Below are 19,452 nucleotides of genomic sequence, written 5' to 3' on the forward strand. Positions count from 1 at the left end.
AACATGGATCGAGGCCTGCTTAGCCTTCCACGTTAAAGTCACTTATTCCAACTTTCAAAAGTTCTTTCACAGTTCAACAAAGATTCACGCAGGTCTCCCTTGGTCGGGCTTGGACCTTTTCTTGATGTCGAGGACTTTCCAATGTGCGAGGTTATTACTATAGAACTCCACAGGACCACTTCAACTTTCCCTTCAGCTCAGACTCTTGTCATTTGCCCCAGTCTTGGTCTGGGTAGTTCAGTATCACAAGCATGAAAATTCAACTTCACCTTTTCACTTCCCCTTTTTCCAGTATCAATCTTGATCATTATGCATTTTAGAGTTCATTCACTTTGTCACCTTTCGCTGAGACTTTCCTGTGGGCTACTTCCTTTCGCCGGACTACTCAGCTACTCTGTATCACTGACTTCACAGTTATTGGTATTTTTTTTTTTATTACGAGTTTATAATCACCTAAGTGATTTTTACAAGTTAGATGCAAAGTCCCCTTAAAACAAAATTTACTGAAGTGTAAAAAGTAGGCTTAGAAAAAAAAATGAAAAAGTCAGTAGTATCGGCAGAGTAGCCTGAGCAGCGGACGAGGAAAGCATAACTTAGTAGAACAGAACAAAACAGAACTGAACAGCCTCTCCAAAAGGGATTTGTGCTAACTTTAGCGAACCTGCAAAGACTCTGGTGCTTTGTCTTCAAAGATCAGCTCCTGAATTTTGAAAGCTGCTATCGTCCATGAAGTTCTAAGCCCCTCTATTAGTCGATCTCACCAGAGATGTGCGTCTGTCAAGTATGCTTTCCCCAAGTGATTAAGCAAATAAGGAGTTCTGTGAGGTGATGTTCCTGGGCATAATAGGAGGAGATGCTGGAGCGTTTCAATGGTTTGATTGTCGTTGCAAAAGCGGCAGGTGTTGGTCGCAGAGAGGCCTCTTATGTGCAGAGTCTCATTTGTAGGCAGCAGGTTCAACCTAGCACGAAGAAGTGTTGATCGTGTTTTCCTTTTCGGGTGTCTTATGAGAAATGGTTGGATTTCGTTCAGTTTTCTGTGTGAGGGGGCAGATGGTGGGTCAATTTGTAAGTAGCTGCCTTCTCCAACGTATTTATACAGTCCATTTCATCTAAACGTTTTTTAGTTTTTGTCGGATTACCCAGCAATTCTTCCATAGAGCTGCCGCAGACTTCCAGCTTAGTTTACAGTTTGACTCCCAGGTGGTCAGCAGTTTGCATATACCAGCAATCATCTCCTCTTGTACCATGGAGAAAATCGTAGGAGAAGATGGATCCTTGATCTTCTGATATAACATGATCGAAGCTCTCATTACTATTGATTCCAAGGACGAGGGTGAGATTTCCCGTCTGATCAAAGCCAAAGGTGTTGAAGTTGGAAGGTTCAGGACCGAACGCCAAAAAAGGCTCTCCAGTCTGGGCCACAAGGCTTTAGGCAGAGATGGCATGGCCTCAGTTCCATAGGTGATTGTTGGAACCACTTTCCCCCGATAGAATTTAAGTAGGGGCATCAGAGAGAATCAGCTGTATTTTCTGTCCAGGACTTTGGCCCGTGAGATGAGGTTTCTCATTTTTGCAAGAAGGTATAGTTGCATTGCCAGGTCTTTGGGTGTAGAGTCAATCAACACGCCGAGATATTTAAATTCTGACACCTGTTCTACTTTTTCTCCAGCCAAAAACCATAGTTGTATTTTTTAAAAATTTTTAATCCCTTTTTCAAAGACCGATTTTCGTTTTTCGCTTGTTAAATTCCAGGTCATTGGCTTCCGTGTATTTAGTTAATGAGTCCAACTGGCGTTGTAGACCAATTGTGGTCTGATCAAGTTGAATGAGGTCATCCACGTACAGGAGTCTTGGCACTTTCATGTTGCCCATTACTGGGGGAAAAGATTGTGTCACGGCGTTGGTTTATTTATAGTCCCCAAAATATGCCAGAAATAGGGCCGGGGCAAGAGGGCAGCCCTGTTTGACCCCTCGGGTGGTTGGTATCATTGCGGAAAGTAGTCCCCTTGAGTTGAGCCAGACCTGGACAGTAGTGGTGGCGTGTAAGGCTTGTAGCGGGCTCAAAATCTCCGGAGGGCACTCTCAGTTGCTTAATTTTTCCCAGAGTTTTCTTCTATTCACTAAATCAAAAGCCTGGGTAAGGTCTATAAATGCCAGGTATAATTTCTGCTTGGCTTCCAGGACTTTAGTATGCTCAACAGGAAGATATTGATGCTGGTTCCTATAGCCTTTTTGAACCTGGATTGAAGAGGGTCGTTGCAGGGTGCTTTTTTTGCCCATGAATTGAAGTGTTCCAGGAGTAATGATCCATAAACCTTCCCTGTGACGTCAAGTAAAGCCACCGGGCGAAAATTCCTTGGGTCGTCTTTTCTTCATTTTTTAAATATTGGAATGATCATCGGAGAGGTCCAAGAAGGCGGGATTCTGCTATAAGTCGAACATTTTTTGAAAATCAAGCTCAGAAGATTAGCCCAGTTCTCTGGCACAGATTTTAAGTTTGCATTGGAGAAGCCGTCAGGTCCTGGCGCCCTTGAGTTCTTCATCTTGATTATTGAGCATAGAATGTCCGATTTCTCGTGGAGGTCGACCCAGGGATCAAATGCCGGTGGAAGGGCAGCTAGAGGTAGCTCGTCTGGGGAGCTGAACAGTATTGAATAAAAATGTATCCATGTTGCCTCCGGAATACTGTTTGACATCGATAATTCTGTGGCTTTAGCCCGTGGATTGATCAACTTTCAAAACTCTCTAGAGTTGCTGTTCTTGATTTTCTCCAGTATGGCCTCGGAATCTTTTTGGTAAAGGGCATGTCGATGTGATCTTAGCCAGTTTTTGTAAGATCGTGTTGCTTCCGTTGCATAGATTGTTGGCAGCTGTATTGTGTCGTACGGAAGTTCTTTTAGCTCTATGGAGCGTGTTGCGCCTCGCCACCACCAGGGCGTCAAAGTTATGTGTGTGACAGAGGTTCAGAGTTAAAATCATGTGCGCCTTTAATGGCCGATCTATAGGGTTCCAGGAGTGGTCTGTAGTCCACCTCGAGGTGGTTCACACTGCTTCCATAGGGGGCTGTGATCTCTCGGATGTTCGCCCGGGGTGACCCTTACCCGGTTACCTTTGCCTTCTGGTTCGACTACTCCCAGGTAGTGGGTGTTTGGTGGTTTTGTTGATGACCATTTTATGTGCAGGAGACACTGAATTCAGTCAGCCGAGCAAGGAGACGTTCCGAGGCGAAGATGTAATCGATAGTTGAGTAAGCTGAACCACGCTTCCACGTTGGTAAGTTAGTAGGGTCGGGTAGCGTAGTTGCTGTATTAAAGAGTTGTCTTGATTTCATTAGGTTGGACCACTCCTTTCCCCAAAGGCAGGGTTTGTACTGTGAGGACTCTGTAGGTTCTGAAGAACCAATGAGCATTTGATGTTAAGGCCTCCACAAATAATGACCTTGCAAGCTCCCTGCTCTAGATATACAGAGTCCAACGTAGATGTTACTAGGTCAAACAGTAGGTTCCTTTGAATTGCCTTGGGGTCATCACCAACAGGAATGTTTGCGTAAGAGATTCTGCGCCAACCTCTTTGTGGAGCCAAGAGATGAGGACTGCTAGTACGAATGGGGACTTCAATATGATCGTCACTATTTGTAAGCCGCTACCCATCCGAACTGCGATTATCAATCCTGAAGAAGGTCTGCCTTTATCCCCCATCAGTGCCTCTGAAAAAGCAATTTCAAATCCGTCCAACGTTGGTTTAGTTTTGAGCCACAGCTCTTGTAGACATAAAATGTCGTATCCCCATAGGTTGATGTCACCTGGGGATGTTAAATGGATGAACCCTCTTGTATTCCAGCTGGCCAAGGAGAGTGACTGGGGATCTTCGAACGTAGTGGCCTGTAATGGTGGCTATTTGTGCAGGCGAGTTGAAAGGGCTTTCGGCAGCCATGCCCATGTTTGGGACTTAAGGTCTGGTCTACACGGAGTCACCTTCTTGTTCCTTGTTGGATTTTACGTGTTTTGTTGAACGAGGCTGTTTGTGTGGACTCCATGCCTCGGTCCTTCAAGACTGTGTTCATTTCTGTCTGATTTGAGGCGTGTTAGTTTGAATCCTTGTTCATAGAATACTTCTGTTGGCTTTGTCAGCAGAGTCACCACTCTGTCAGATGTAGTGTAGGAATAAAATTGGTAATTTAAAGTTCACACAGGCACAGCTTTCAATTGTGAGATATACTGTTACACCTTCAATCTTTCCTTAACACACATCAGCCTTTCATGTCGCTCTCCAACTCACTGGCTGTGTGCATTCCTTTCTTGTCTTTGCGGTTTTAATTTACAAGTCAAGGTTAATACCACAAACTTGGCCTTGTCTCCCCAACTTTCGTTGACCAAGGAGGGTCGCTGGCGCCCTTGAAACACAAAGCAGTCTTCTTTTCTGGGATTTGGCCTACTCTGCTTATCTTGCACGGCTCTTCAGAGGCAGCAACATGTCACGACCCTCGCCCAAAACCCCCTCTGGCAAACCCATTGGCCAGGTGAGTCAGGACTCGGGCCTCTAGAGCCTGGCATCCACTTCAAAGGCCCTCATGGGGCCAGTCCGGCGCCTATGGCGCCAGGCTCATACACCGTGAAAAACAATGTGCTTGGGAACTACTTTATTGTATTGTCAGCCAACATGGAGCCATCCACATAGCTTGGTTCCTAAGAACCAAGCTATGCTGTCTAGTGTTTTGAGTGTGGTAGCTTAGGCACTTCTTTACCTGGACTATTTTGTTGGGACTATTTAAACCACACCCGAGCAAGACAACACGCTTTGCGTTACTTTGCAGCTTGCAACGTGACGCTCACCGTGTCCAGCTATTCCCTCGAACCTCAGAGAAGCAGATCCTGCAAGGAGACAAAAGGAACATCATTAGCAGCAGCATCTTACCTGCAGTTTCATCTTTAAGCACTCACAGCTACTGAGAACAGCTTCCTCCAATCTGCACGCCTCCCGGACAGAACGACCTGAAAGAGGAAGATGGAGGCAACATTAAAGAAAGCAGTAGAGACATTTACAAATTACGAACTGCTCAAAAGGCTTACCTGGCTGGTCGCCTCTCGGCTGGAACCACTCCGGACATTCCACTCGCGGTGAAGAACATTGCGACCTACAAGGAAGGAAAACACAGGTTAGCAAAGGCAAGACTTTGCAGTGCTGCACATAGCGCTTACTTACCGGATCATAGTGCTCTTAATGCGCCATCATTTACCAGCAGGGCTCAACCAAGCCAGTTTTCCGTGCTGAAGCTCCGCATACCTAAGGGAGAAAAAAGAGACATTTTAAACAAAGTAAGGCTTGCAGGATAGCAACAAAACTAAAGAACAGCAATAAGACCTACCTGAACAATATCAAACGGGCCGGCGTCAGTGAAGTAACTGGACCGCACTAGCCCATGAAAGACAACACACCCCAGCAAAGAAGTCAGGACGGAGAGCACGCCTAATTCTACCACAAGGCAGAACCTTCACCGCACACCACATTAGGGCAAAGCTGAGAAGCCTGCCAGCGAGTAACCCAGCTGGGTGGCGTCCCTGTGGATACCAGGTGAGTGTAACACAACCTCCTGCAGGGATCTCCTGGGTTTCTCTACCGTTTGCTCTCGTCCCTCTGTTGGTCGCTCTGCTCCATTATGTTCAAACTTCGCCCCGTATGTTCTGCTCCTTCTCGTGTTCCACCTTGCTCAGGGTGTGTCCTTATGTTCCGCCTTTTATCCGTGTGGGGAGAGCTAATGCGTATCAGATGCATGTAATTTGTAAAGCTTACCTTGGGCTCCGCGGGAACACCGCTCCTGATAACCTCCACTATTCTTCTCTGTGTGCGTGGTTTTCTCACTACGCCTTTTCCTTGCCTTCAATAAGCAGAAAATATCTACTTATGTTATGATGGGCTCTCCATCCTGCTTCTGTGCAGGGGCGCAAGTTCTGAAGATGGGCTCTGAATGAATGAGGAGGAAGGAACTAACTGATTGGACAGGTACTAGAGAGTTCCAATAAGCACAGGAGATGCTTATTAGGATGTTTGAAAAAATACCAGGTAATTATATCGACACCGGGGTGCTAGGATGGTGATGAGGGAAGAGACTCCAATTCTGAAGGAAATGCCACCTACACCAATAATCACCTCACAAGTTCCTATGTGTCTGGTGAAGGGGCAAAAGAGTGAGTGCACCTTATGCTTGAACAACCAAAGGCACCTCCTGTAAAGCTACATGCTATGCAAAATTCTTTCCTCAAAAACTAATGATACTGTTTTGACAATGTGCGCTCCCAATGTTGTGTACAAACGTAGCTACTGTGACTAAATGCGCCAACTATGGGAAAAAACAATTTGCATTCACAACCACAGCCTTAGTAATGCCTTCAAGAGAGAAGCGCGGCTTAAAGAAGCCTGCGTTCGAAAACTACAAGACTGCGCTAATACAAACTGTACATAATAGTTATGCTTGACATGGGAGCAGTACTTGCGGTAGATTGGGAATAGTAGGACAGCTTCCTTGGATTACTTCCTCACAGAAGAACGCCACTCTCTCACAGGACAAACGAAACTAGGAACCATACTGAGACTCAAACTAGATAACAAACTACAACTGAATGAACTGTGAATGTGGCGGGCACAACTATTTTGAATAACCAGGGGTACAGGGAACAGAAGAATTCCTGTCAGGAATGAACTGCGGTAAGCGTCCGCTAATAAGCAAGAGGACACGAAGCGCAGCTCAACCGAGGGAGGGGCTTAAATACTTGCAGAGCTCTCATAACTGGAACACTCTGCAGTATTCAGGAATGGCCGCTTGGCAGCCATGTTGAGTGATGCGGGAATGCTGGAATTACAATTGGCCACAGTGTCCTTTCTGCTCTTAGCCCAGGAATGATACGCTGCAGCCCAAGACCTCCTAGGGGAAATTCCTTGGAAAGGTCCCATGGTCATGACATAATTAAAGTCAAGTGCCTGACTTTTGCCGATACGATTAGCGGGACATGTTCAATGAGATATGTAAGGGTTAGCCTCTTAACTCTGTTGTCCTCTTCCTCAACCCAGTGTTTGAGTAGAAAAAGGGGGGGCGGAGTTGGGACGTTTGAGGATCCTCTAAAATAGGATGTGTCATGGGTACAGGGAAGAGTGGGATACCACGTCTCACCATTGGTTGTCTCACCTGCCACTCCACGAGGACCTCTCACCCAGGTGATTTCCCCCCCCGCACTGGTCCACCCCCAGGGTCTGAATCCAAAGGCGATGGCCGTGCCTTGGCCACGAGAGAGAGAGAGATCCCCAGGGACTAGTAGGTGAGACACCCTTTGGTTTCTCATCATTAGTAGTGTGCTTTTGTTAACTGGATTTTTCCAGCTTGTGAAATCAGATGTCTGTCCCTGGTGATGGTACACTATGGAACGGCAAGGTGGTATCCCTAGTGTGGGTCTCACGCACCAGGCAACATCAAAGTCTCAGTGATTGTGGGAGCTTACAAACTTGAGAAACAATCTGCAAGATTTGCACACTCAGCACAGTGAACCGTGTTGCTCTTAAATGGGTCTTTTTCGTATTGACTGTTCATACTTAAGAGCATAACGTGGCTTTATGGCTCCAAATAAAGAACTACAGATTCACCGCTATTGGGGAGGGGCTCTATAATGTTGGGTGCCCTCTGCATGACAACCACCTTCCAGTGGTGGGGATGAAAGGAAAGTGGTGGGGGGGTCCCACCATTCTGCCCCCAAGCTCATCTAGTGGCTCTGGGAGGCTCCCAGCCCCCTAGCCACTCTCTCGACAGTCCCCAAAGCCAGATAGGGGACTTGCCGCACATGTTAAACACTAAAGATAAGTTATCACTCAAACAGACAGACCCATAAAAGCTTTGGCAAATCAATCTATTAAGTGTCAGAGGGAATGGATGAAAATGTAGTCTTGTAATCAGCTTTCTTTGAATCTGAATAGAAACCCAGGAGAAATATAAAAATCCACACTAGGTGAAACATGTGTAAACGTTAGACTGTAACTGTTGACTTGGATCATTTGAAATGGTTTGATAATAAATTAAACCATAATTTAAAAACGCTACTAACTTGCTTCTTCTATTGGGTAGTCCAAGTCATTATATTCTTTAAAAAAATGGGACCAGCCATATTGATATAGCGTACATATCTTAAACAAGATAATCCTTACCTAACACAACTTTACCAATAAGGCTAGATAAAACACGTTTCATTCTATCGAAAAGCTACCCATAAATGTAATGGGGCGAATTGCATTTTATATGTTATATCTATTTTTCTCATAACATACAGTTCAATAATAATAGTCTCTTACTCACAGAAGAGATTTCAAAAACGTATGTTTGACATGAACTATGTTATTAAGGGACAAATTCCAAATCACTACCTCACGACTTTACTTCATAAGCCAGCAGGAGCATGCTGCCACCAACATTCGCTGCATAAATCCCTGTTGGCTTCTTTCATCGATATTGCAGTTTGAAATACTTGTTCACTCGAAGAATTGTCACCCGCAGAAGTTGTATATTTGTTTGTTGGTTTAGTAGGTATGGAAAAAATGTGTTTCATTCGATCTATAATTTTGCTTTTTTGTGTTACAGTCTCTGAAGAAACTAAATCATGCCAACGTTATTAAATTAAAAGAAGTTATCAGAGAAAATGATCATCTATATTTTGTCTTTGAGTATATGAAAGAAAATCTTTACCAACTAATGAAAGACAGGTAAAATTAACGTGTTTAAGCACTCTGTTTAAAGCTTGCATTTGTAAAAACATTTTGTTTCAGCACCATTCCTGTTGCAATATTTGTATAGGCCATATACAAAACATGTTTTCACCATCTTTGGAACATGTTAATGTCTCTTTTCAACAGATTCCATGCTTTAATGGTTGTAGTTTCCGACCCTAAACTTTCCATGTTTGAATGGATATCCTGCTTGCATGCAAACATATCATGGAGAACTTTATCCCATGGCAGCACTGACTTGGGAAAGCAATCCAACTATCTACAAACATATTAAATGTACTCAGTCAGTAGTAGACAGACTGCCACATTGGTTAAAACCCCTCTATGTATGTTTTAGGTGTCTGTTTTGATTACAAGTGACGTTGGAATGATGTGGCACATCGCTTTCCTAATTCTGAAACGGCTTTCGAGACAATTGTGTTGAAATATTCTACCAAAAACCGAATGAACTGGGACGCCAAACTAGACTTAATTCTGAAGTGAATTACTGGGAAATACTTAATAAAAACATCTGTGTACCTAATATCTAATACATCTTTTCTTAGGGTATTTAATAAACATTGTAAGCTCGCTCAAACAAGTGGAGTGCTTTATAGACCACATGTATTTCAGGAGTAGCACCTTGAACATGAGGTGCTGTTGCTATACAAATATATAAGCAAAAAAGATAGATATACAAAATATAACAAACTATCTGATAGTGTGTAACTGGGTTCTGGCTCTCTCACAGCACTGTTTGACCTGAAAAAATTGACCTAGTACTCATAACATCAGTAGATTGTAAACAATTACATTTATTAAATCATATATCAAATACATTTGTTAAAAATCCATAGAATCCCAAACGGAGTAGTTACTCGATACAAAATTACTTCAACAAGTTAAAAATGCATCAACATTTACACAATACAATAGACACAATGACAATGATATAAACTACAGCATACCCAAAGTGTCTCTATTCTATTTTCCCAAAATGTTTCTGTTCTGTAATACAACTCTGGCTGAACATTCATCAGGGGATGTTCATAAATTTCAGTTTCTTCAACACTTTGTGCTCAGGATAATATGCACCTTTCATGCACGCAGATTAAAACCTAAAAAAGAGAGACATACACTACCTCAATTACCCACTTGATAAAAATGCACCAAATGCACATACCACCAATCCACCTGCGTTTAATACAGACAGACAACACATAGATCATGCCCATAAGGCATGGCCTCATGTTATTCTATAAACAGTACCTGCAGATGATACTCTTTTCACAGCAACAACTCAATAGTTTTCTTCGCCCAGTTCCAAACTCAATAAGTACTGTCCACTCAGTAAGTTGATCAATCGTAGCATCTAAGCACTTTAAACACTGAAATGAAATCAAAATATCCATCAGACCATCACTCTGATGGTATGAGTACCAGACATACTACTCACTGTTGGTCTTACTAACCTATACTCTAAAATAGGTCCAACCCAGACATACCTTCCATGGCCTTGTCGGAGGACATACAAGTCTCAAACTTTAGTCACAACTCAATGCGCTAGGCAGAGGAGGATATTCTACAGCGTTTTTAAACATCAAAAGGGGACTCCAACACTCATGTTTGAAACGTAACACCATGTTTCTATGTAGACATAAATGTTATACAACATCCAAGCAAACATATGCATACGTTATCTACCACACCCAGGGGTGCAGCCTGAAGCGAGAGCACCTCTGCATACAAATATAGATACTGGTTTCAAGCTGGGACTGGTTTACAGAAACCAGAGTGAGACATGAGAATTGGGGACGTGTAATTGGAACAATACACAGTGCAGCTGATCTTTACACGTTTACAGTGCATTGCATATTTAGAATTTGAGGCACAAATTAAATGTGATTTTCCGAGAATCAGAAAATGTTTTGTCCAGTTCCAAAGCCAGGATTAGTGCCAAGGTCTCCAGTTTAAAAATGTACTAGTTTAGCTTCTAGACCTCCTTTTCCTTCTGCTGTAGAGTACACCTACTTTCATCTTCTGTAAACGCACAAAATGGACACATAAACCCAATCCTCTGCTTTATATAATGAGCATACATCAGAATATATATATATATATATATATATATATATATATATATATATATATATATATATATATATATATATATATATTTATTACTTTATACCTTGGTATAAAGTTAACGGAGTGCACTCCGAAAAGCAGTCCAGTGAGACAGTGCCACATCAAACACAGAGTCCAGGAACCAAGAGTCTCCAAGCATCCAAAATATACTTTAATTAGTTGAATGCCATGGACAGGAAAAAAGTAACACAAATACGACGCGTTTCACGGCAAACTGGCCGCTTGTTCACGTTTTCGGGTGCAAACACAAAGGAAGGACATTTAAACCAGCATATTCTCTATGATCCCAGTGTATAGAGCTACGTGCACTGACATTAAAACTTGTTTTACACAGTCGGCCATATTTGAACATGTTTCAAACCTCAGTAAGTTGTATTGATTACAATTAATTGTGTTCCAACATGCATCAAATGAACTGTCAGTTTTGTATTGTTGTAATTTTCCCAACATATAATACAACTAGCGCAGAGATTAATTTAAATTCACAAATAGCGTAATATGCAATGATGGAGTTAGCATGTGAACTGTCAACAATTTGTCGCATGATTCAATCTTATGTGGTGAAGGTGCATTGTGTTGTTGGCAGTGGCATGTCAAGTTTTATAGAATGTGATAGTTATGCAAAGTGCAGTTACCTTAAATATGCAGCTACAAATCTGTCATTAATAAAGTGCAAAGTGCATCGATAGCAACAAATTCAATAGCAGCAAATTCGATTTCCCCCCTGTGGGGATATGGTTAAGTTGGTGTTTCCATAGGAAGAGCATTTTTTGGATGGCTTATAACTTCGCTCCCTCTGGATGAATCCTCACCAAAACTTTGCAAAAAAAAGTATATGGCCCACTCTGAAAGAGGTTTGGTCCAGGGGGTGCAAAGTCATAGGCGGGTGTCCCAAAACTTTTGTTTTTTCCCATAGACATAATTGGAAAAAACTTTGCGCACGCCTACAGCCCAAACCGCTGGACGGATTTACACCAAATTTGCGGCAGGAACGGGGGCTTGGTCCTGAAAGCGTGCTTTTGCAAATTTGGTGTAAATCCGTCCAGTACTTTTTTTTAAAATGACCAAAATGTAAGGCAAAAAAATGTGATATCCCTGTTCGCTCCGTGGACGGACTTCCCTGTTCGCTACGGCCAAGCGGCTTGCGTGATGTCCGCGGACATGCGACGTGTTCACTGATTGGACGGCGTGGTGCGTGATGCTCGTCAGATTTTTTGTGGCGCCCGCCATCTTGCATTCGCCGACGACCGTGGACAGCGCGGTGGTACTTGGATTAAAAATTGTATTTAGTGGAGTGTGTTGGTGTGTTGGTGTGTAAGAGTGTTTGGGGAGGGTGGGGGAGTATGAGATAGGTTCAATGTTCTGTTTTTTTTATGTGCTAGACGCTTTTGTTGTGTTCGATTTGTCTGCGGACAACACAGCTGTTCTGAAATTTTCTATATAAACTAAATGGTGGGGTGTTCCGAGGACGGAGTATGTGTCCGTTTTGTTCATAAGCAAGCTAAAATTGAGCTAAGAACACTCACGGTGTCCTTAAATGTTGGTACATAAACAAAATGGGGGTGTCCTGAGGTCGCTGTCCGTATTGTACTCTGGCAAGTAGAATATGTTCTAAGAACACTCGCGGTGCTGAAATGTTTGCAATTAAACAAAATGGGGGTGTTCTGAGAACGCTGTTCGTATTGTTCGTTGTCAGGTTGAAAGTGTTCTAAGAACCCTCCTTATGTCCGCTGACATTACAATTTCCTATGGGCCTTAGCTGACTTTTTGTCCAGTAAACAAACGATAAATCAGGCTGCTGTGCGGCGACATTATGTGATAATGCCATCACTTGCCCCATCGACACTAAATCATATCTCCCGCCCCTAAGCCTGACATTATCAAAGCATTTATATTCCCTGTCTCTCTCCGTAACGTTACAGGGTGCGTAGCCAAATGCGCCCAGTCGTCTCCAGTCCTACGCGACTTTACACAGAACCCGGAAAACAACACCGATCATCTCACAACACAGCGCGCCACAATTCGGAATATGAAACTGCGATTTAAAAGCAAACAGCAAGATTGTACATTTCGTAAAGTATTTGACATCAAATGTTTAGAGAATATTCAGAGATTTGCATTTGTCTTTGCTGTCGATCCGCAAAAGTTCATCTTGACTCACGTGCTGTTCCATTGCGCTACACAGGGTGTTGGTTTATGATAAAAGAAGCACTATGGTTACACTGATAATCGGAAGGCTGTTCCAACAAGGCATTATGGATTATAAAATACTAGCATATTAAAAATGACAGTACACGTTTAAGAAGCGACAACAGAACAACCTAATCATTGTGGGGTTTATTTAAATACTAGTGCATTTGCATGTGAATGTATGCATATGGATGTAATGAGTTTGCATCTGTGCATTCGCGACTTTCATTACAAAAAAGGGGTGAGCTCAATGAGAGGCTATAACAACCATGCCCTCGGCAATCACCCATCATGCACCTGGTGAATTATGCAAATTAGGTTATGAGGTCATTTAGCTACTTGTAGCTACTTTTATGACGGCCAATAGCTACTTTTCTTCCTAAGGAGTTGCCAACACTGCTCCTACATGACTTCATACAGAATCCGGAAAACAGCACAGATCATCTCACAACACAGCGCACCACAATTCGGAATATGAAACTGTGATTTAAAAGCAAACCGCAAGATTGTACATTTCGTAAAGTACATTTATTTGACATCAAATGTTTAGAGAATGTTCCGCGATTTGCATTTGTCTTTGCTGTCGATCTGCAAAAGTTCATCTTGAGTCACGCGCTGTTAATTTGCGTTACACAGGGTGTTGGTTTATGATAAAAGAAGGACTGTGGTCGCACTGATAATCGGAAGGCTGTTCCAACAACGAGGGATTAGACCACCATAACGGTTGGTATGATGCTTCTAGCCGCTAGTACCGCGTAAGGGCATATTGGTCCTTGGCGATTGTCCCATAAAATGGTGAGGGTCATGAAGTTGTTTACTCGGAGCTGCATCTGGCAGTTAAAAAATGCGTCGGGCGGGGTCTGAAAATCGTGGCATTGACAGTAGGGAAGGATGTACCTGTTTTAAAAACATAAATTAGTCTCACGAGCCGATCTTCATTAAAAATATTCATTTTATTTATTAGGGCGTGAAACTATTTGCTAGCGAGGATAGTGCAACAGAGTTTGTTAACTTATTCCCACTAACCCACCCTCTCTTCTCTGCCTTTTTCAGAGCTGTCTGAGCGCCAGCGGACCACTTCGGTGGTGATAGTGCGCGGTACAAAACAATATGCCACATTGAACGAACAAGTACAATTTAACCGGGCTTTAACGCCACGCTATTGTTATATTCCAGTATAAAATAATTTAAAGGGTTACTTACATTATATTTGCATTTTCCATTGTCTACGCGTAATGCAGTCCCTAAATACAACTCCGTCTGTGCCAGCGATCTTTCTCATAGTGATATAATATATAAAAGCTGTTTCGTTTCAGAAATGTCATCCTTATCGTCTCTTACGTTTTTGCACCCCTCCTTCAAAAGAAGTCTTTTGGCACGATCCCCATCTGTCAAGGTAAAAAAACAATAGAACCTTATAGTGCGAGTCGTGGGCCACCCCGGCCCGTGAGCAAAAAATGGAAGCAGCTGACCTTCACTGTGAACGGGCATAAATTCTTACTTTGCAACATTCTGTGTAAAGCCATCCCTGAGAAATTGCTTTTTACACTCCATCTTTGTATATTGTCTGCGTGCTAATGAAAAAAGTTTGTTAAAGGGAGTTTATGGTTAAGTTGCGCTAATAAAAACCTATGAAATTCAGTAAAAAAACGTTGTTAAAAGGGACGTTATGGTTCAAAGTAAAACCGAAAACCCCCTGAAATTCGGCAGTTATGGTAAGATAAGCAACCATAACTCACGCCACTGTGCACTGCTAACACTAACACCCAGGACATCAAAGATGACATCACAAATTTGTTTAAGATAGGTAGTCTTCAGCCTGAAATACAACAAAACATTGTTTTGAACTTGTTTTGAACTTCAAATATACCATAGGTTCTGTCCCAATTTCTCCAACCACACCCCAACCATAGATTTTCTCAAATGGCAAAAGCAGCATTTTTCTTTCAGGCTGCTTTCATGACACAATACTCTGGGAAATCTAAACACCTTAGGAATCTATTACCTCGCCTCATGATTGCAAAAATAGGACACATCACTTCTACTTCTAATGCAAGATGAAGGAAACATGAATGGTTTCCAGAGAGCACCGCCTCATCAATCTATTCTTATATTAATCTGTTGTAGGAGGGAGTCCATCTTCGTTTCATCAGCTGAACAGATCATAAAAGCAAAGTTTTTTTATGGGCAATAATAAAAGCTAACACTCTGTAAGGCAGTCGTCCTCCCTGTTCTCTGTGCATGATGGAGGATTTCTGTCCTTATGATGGACAGTTCCTCATGATCAGGAAGGATGAACGACGTATTCCCCACAACATACAATTCAGATCCATGTTTAATTGCACAGCTATTCAAGAAACCTGGACTGAAACCTTCAAATGGTCGGAAAAAGTTCCACATGACATTGAGAACTGTCTTTTCTGCTAGATACACCCACCATTGCCTGTCCTTGTAAACGGCATTGCATTTGGTAACATCACCTGAAAACTGCAATTCTGGTGACCCAGGCAGTGCAGCATATATCTCACAAAAAGTGTATGTGGTGAGCAAATAGACATTGGATTGCAAACTATTTCCTTTAAAGGTACATTTCTCCATTGCCCCCAAGTGAAGCCCCCAATCTCAGTTATGACATCACCCTTTAGCCCGTACGAATACAAGCATTGATACCAGGGGTATTTGTGCGGACAGTCGCTTGCTTGTGTCATTTTAATTGTTATATACTCCGAATATATGTTATTCACATGGCAGTAACTTCATGCACTTTCTGGCCTAAGGCCAAAATAGATCACTTTACCAATGACCCATATACATATCCTTTTTTCAATAACGGAGAAAGGCTTTGTTAAAAGTTCTTGCATATGAGATTATTTTTTAACTCTACAACATGAAAAATATTTAGTAGTCGGTCTACTATTACCTATTTTTCTTTTTTTTAATTGTAAAATGTCATGGTAAGATTAAATCTCCTGACACATTTTAATGATTAAACCTCCTGTTACCTTTGCTTGGATCTGACTCTGGTGGGATCCCCTAGAACCACAGTGGGCCTTATTACGAGGTGGGTGCAAAGGGATACCGGGCACCGTTAAGGACATCAGTGCCGGTAATCCATTTGCACCCTATTCCGAGGTCCCTTAGCGGGTCCCTTCCTTAACGCCTGGTTTTACCAGGCGTTATGGACGGGGCCCGTTAAGGGACTTCAGAGCTAATAACGGTACCGCAATTTGCAGTACCGTTATTAGCGCCTTTCGCCTTCCCATTGAGCCCTATGGGGGCTCAAATGGGAATGGGGAATGGCTTTTTCATTGGGGACTTACTGGTCCTGCAAAGGTCAAAATAGACCGTTAAGTCCCCATTGAACGAGGGCGGACTCGGTACCAGTATTGGAGGTAGTCATGGCGCTAATAGCGCCATGGCTACCTCCAACCTCGTAATGAGGGCCATTATAAATGTATTGACTACTGCAGCTAAACAGTTTGTGCCAAATAAAGTCCTTGCTATCTTGGATTTTTCTTCTACAGGGCAGATTTGATTGTTTTCATCAGAGGAATTACTTAAAGAGATGTGCAATTATTCATTTTGATTTTCTGCATATCTGTAGAGCATTAATCGGTACATTTTGATACCAGTGCAGATCAAAATGATGGCATCTTGGCTGTCATTGTCCCAGGGCATTTCTCCTATGGAAAACCTTCTAATGGTGAGACTGTGTATAGCATATCGATTACCACCACACTTTTCTTTTTTTTACTCCTTTGATGTTCATGGGTTCAGATTACTCTTTATCGAAGTCACAGCTACTATCAGAGCCCCTGGTTTACACTGTGGTGCAGTTAGCATACAGTTAACAGGCATACTTGCATGCAATTTGCACATTATACAAAAATAATCTGGTAATAGCTGACATCTGGATGAAATTTGAAGAAGTATAGTCTTATGAATAGCTCAGCTTGAGGATCGGATTGAAAGGTAGGTATACGTTCTTCTTCTCGCAGATATTATCTCCTCACAAATTGACCTCATGAATAACCTTTCTGCCAGGAAAAGATCTTGGATATTTTGGACATGAGAAATTAGAGTAGGTCACCACTATTTGGGGCTCCTTTAAGTTCTGCCTCTCAGATGTGTATTCTTTTATGCTTTTGATAAGGCTCTAGAGTGGTCTCACACTAAGCATGGTGGTTTGACTATTGCCAAATTAACCATATGCTTTGCTTCTGTCATTGGACATTTTTTGAATGTATCTTAGGTTCTGAGCATTTATTCCATTGGTAAGAACTGTACTAGTTTCAAGAAGTGTGGGGTTTGTCCATGTACAACGTCCATTTCTTTTACCATACTGTCTATTTACACGGCCATGGAAAACTTGATGGCCTATGTACAGGCTATTTCAGGGATCTTTGTTGAGGTTCTTGCAGTCACAGAAATATAGTATTGAATGGGACTCTTTATGTGACTGAGTCTAACCTTCAATTATATAGGTGCAGTTTATTTACAGCTGTACAATCATTAGCTTGTTTAGAGAAACTTAGAATTGAATAATGGGTAACCAGTGCAGTACCCATCCCACCTACAAATTTATCTGCCTCTTCCTTTCAGACCACAGAACTGTCACATCAGTTATATGGGCAGGGGAACCAACCCAGCAATTTCCTGGTAGTTATACAAGTCCTAAACAAGTTGTTATGTGCAAGATCCCTCTGCTGAAGACATTTTAGCACTGTGGCTTCAATTATGTGACTCTTCTGAGACTGCTTCTTCTCTGTCCATGACTTTACTCTTAGCTACCTTAACTAGAAGCTGCCTTCTATTGGGTAGTTTTCCATCTTTTGTAAAGTACTCCCCACTCTCCACATTTGTGATTTATTTTTTATTTTTTTTCACTGGCACATCAGTACCAATTCCGGTGCAAACCTGCCCACGAGCTTTTCAAAATTGGCTTTCAGTGAATCATATTTGCCCAGCAACACTTCAAAAATAAAATAAACTTTTGAAAATGTATTGTGTCCTCCCACGTATTCTTCATCTCTGACATGTAATGTCCAGCTTCAGCTGCTTCGGATATTTTTTGTCGGTCATCAATGGGTATATTATATAGCTCATGCAGCCCCTATTGGCCTCAGTTCTGTTTTTCTGCGTTAGCGCTTGCTTCGAGTGAAAATCGCCACGCCTCTTCTGACGTACGTTACAAGAAATCTTCAAAAATCCATGAAAATATGTCTTTGTCTTTGGCTCTGTCGATGCCGAAGTCCGGCTTTAATAAATGCAGTCACTTACTGACCAGCATCGCATTTGCCTTTGGTGCCTCGGGGAGAGCCACAATACTACAGAGTGTTCCAAGTGTCAGTCGGGGACAGGAAAGGCCTTGAGGTAACGGAAGGGGAAACTCAAGGAAGGAAAAATCCCCAAAAAGTCACCTTCCCGTACTGCTAGGCCTTCGACCGACGAGTCTAGGGAAGACCGAAATCTGACATGGCACTGAAATCTGCCAACTCCACTTGTGCCCTTGCAAAGTTTTTGTATACTCTGTGGGACTGTATCTCCATGGCGCAGAACACATCCCCGAAGGGGAAGAAAGGGACGGCTTCTTAGCTATTGTTAAGGATGTCAAAGAAGCCATGTGTGAGTCCCTTTAATCATGGTTGTATTCTGCAGATGGCATCAGCAGATCCGTGGCTACCAGCACTGTCAAGCGCAGATTTGTGTGGTTGAGTAAGGCAGGTTTTGCACTGGATGTGCAGTCTAGGCTTCTCAATGTGCCTTTTGATGGGTCTCATCTTTTTGACAACAAGGCTGACGCGAGCCTTGAGAAGTTGCAGACCTCAAAGGCGGTGGCCAAATCTTTAGGCGCTGCTATTGGGAACCTCTGCCTTTTTCGACCTAGTGGGAAATGGTGGAGGGGTGAATCTTTTTGCTACCACTCAGTTGGAAGGGTGAGATGAATGGCCAGTCAAAGGGGCCAAAGAAAGTTTCCTCGTGGAGGACGAGGTAGAGGTGCAAAGCCAGCTCAAGCAGCAGCCGCCGTAAATTCTCCCTATGAAACAGAAGCCACAAAACCACTTTTAAGTCTTGAGCCACAGTGGAGGCAGACTGTCTCAGCATGTGCAAGAATGGCGAGACATTACTTCAGATGCTTGGGCTTTGGAAACCATAGCCCATGATTATTGCCTTCCTTTTATCTCAGAAAAATCCACTGAGGAACCACTCTTTGAGGATTCCGTATCCGCTCCTTGTGCAGGGGATTTTAACCCTGCTAGAGAAAGGTGCTATAGAACCAGTACTTATAGCTGAGAGGAACAAGGGATGGTACTTCCCATATTTTTTGATTCCCAAAAGGATGGAGGACTCGGACCCATCTTGGACTTGAGA

At 42.7% G+C, this 19,452-nt stretch overlaps 1 protein-coding gene across 8 annotated transcripts in view; it reads left to right on the forward strand.

Moving 5' to 3' along the window:
- Positions 1-19,452, forward strand: part of MAK (male germ cell associated kinase) — a 695,810-nt gene that overhangs the window by 214,361 nt on the left and 461,997 nt on the right. For 7 of the 8 annotated variants that reach the window (XM_069613432.1, XM_069613434.1, XM_069613429.1 and 4 more), the window contains one exon: positions 8,618-8,739. In XM_069613432.1, coding sequence (XP_069469533.1) covers positions 8,618-8,739 — 122 coding nt within the window. Of the gene's footprint in view, positions 1-8,615; positions 8,740-19,452 lie in introns of those variants that run through there. The other variant, XM_069613437.1, reaches the window with a different exon arrangement.

The sequence above is a fragment of the Ambystoma mexicanum genome, chromosome 5p (assembly GCF_040938575.1).
Source record: "Ambystoma mexicanum isolate Mex_15411 chromosome 5p, UKY_AmexF1_1, whole genome shotgun sequence".
NCBI lineage: Eukaryota > Metazoa > Chordata > Amphibia > Caudata > Ambystomatidae > Ambystoma > Ambystoma mexicanum.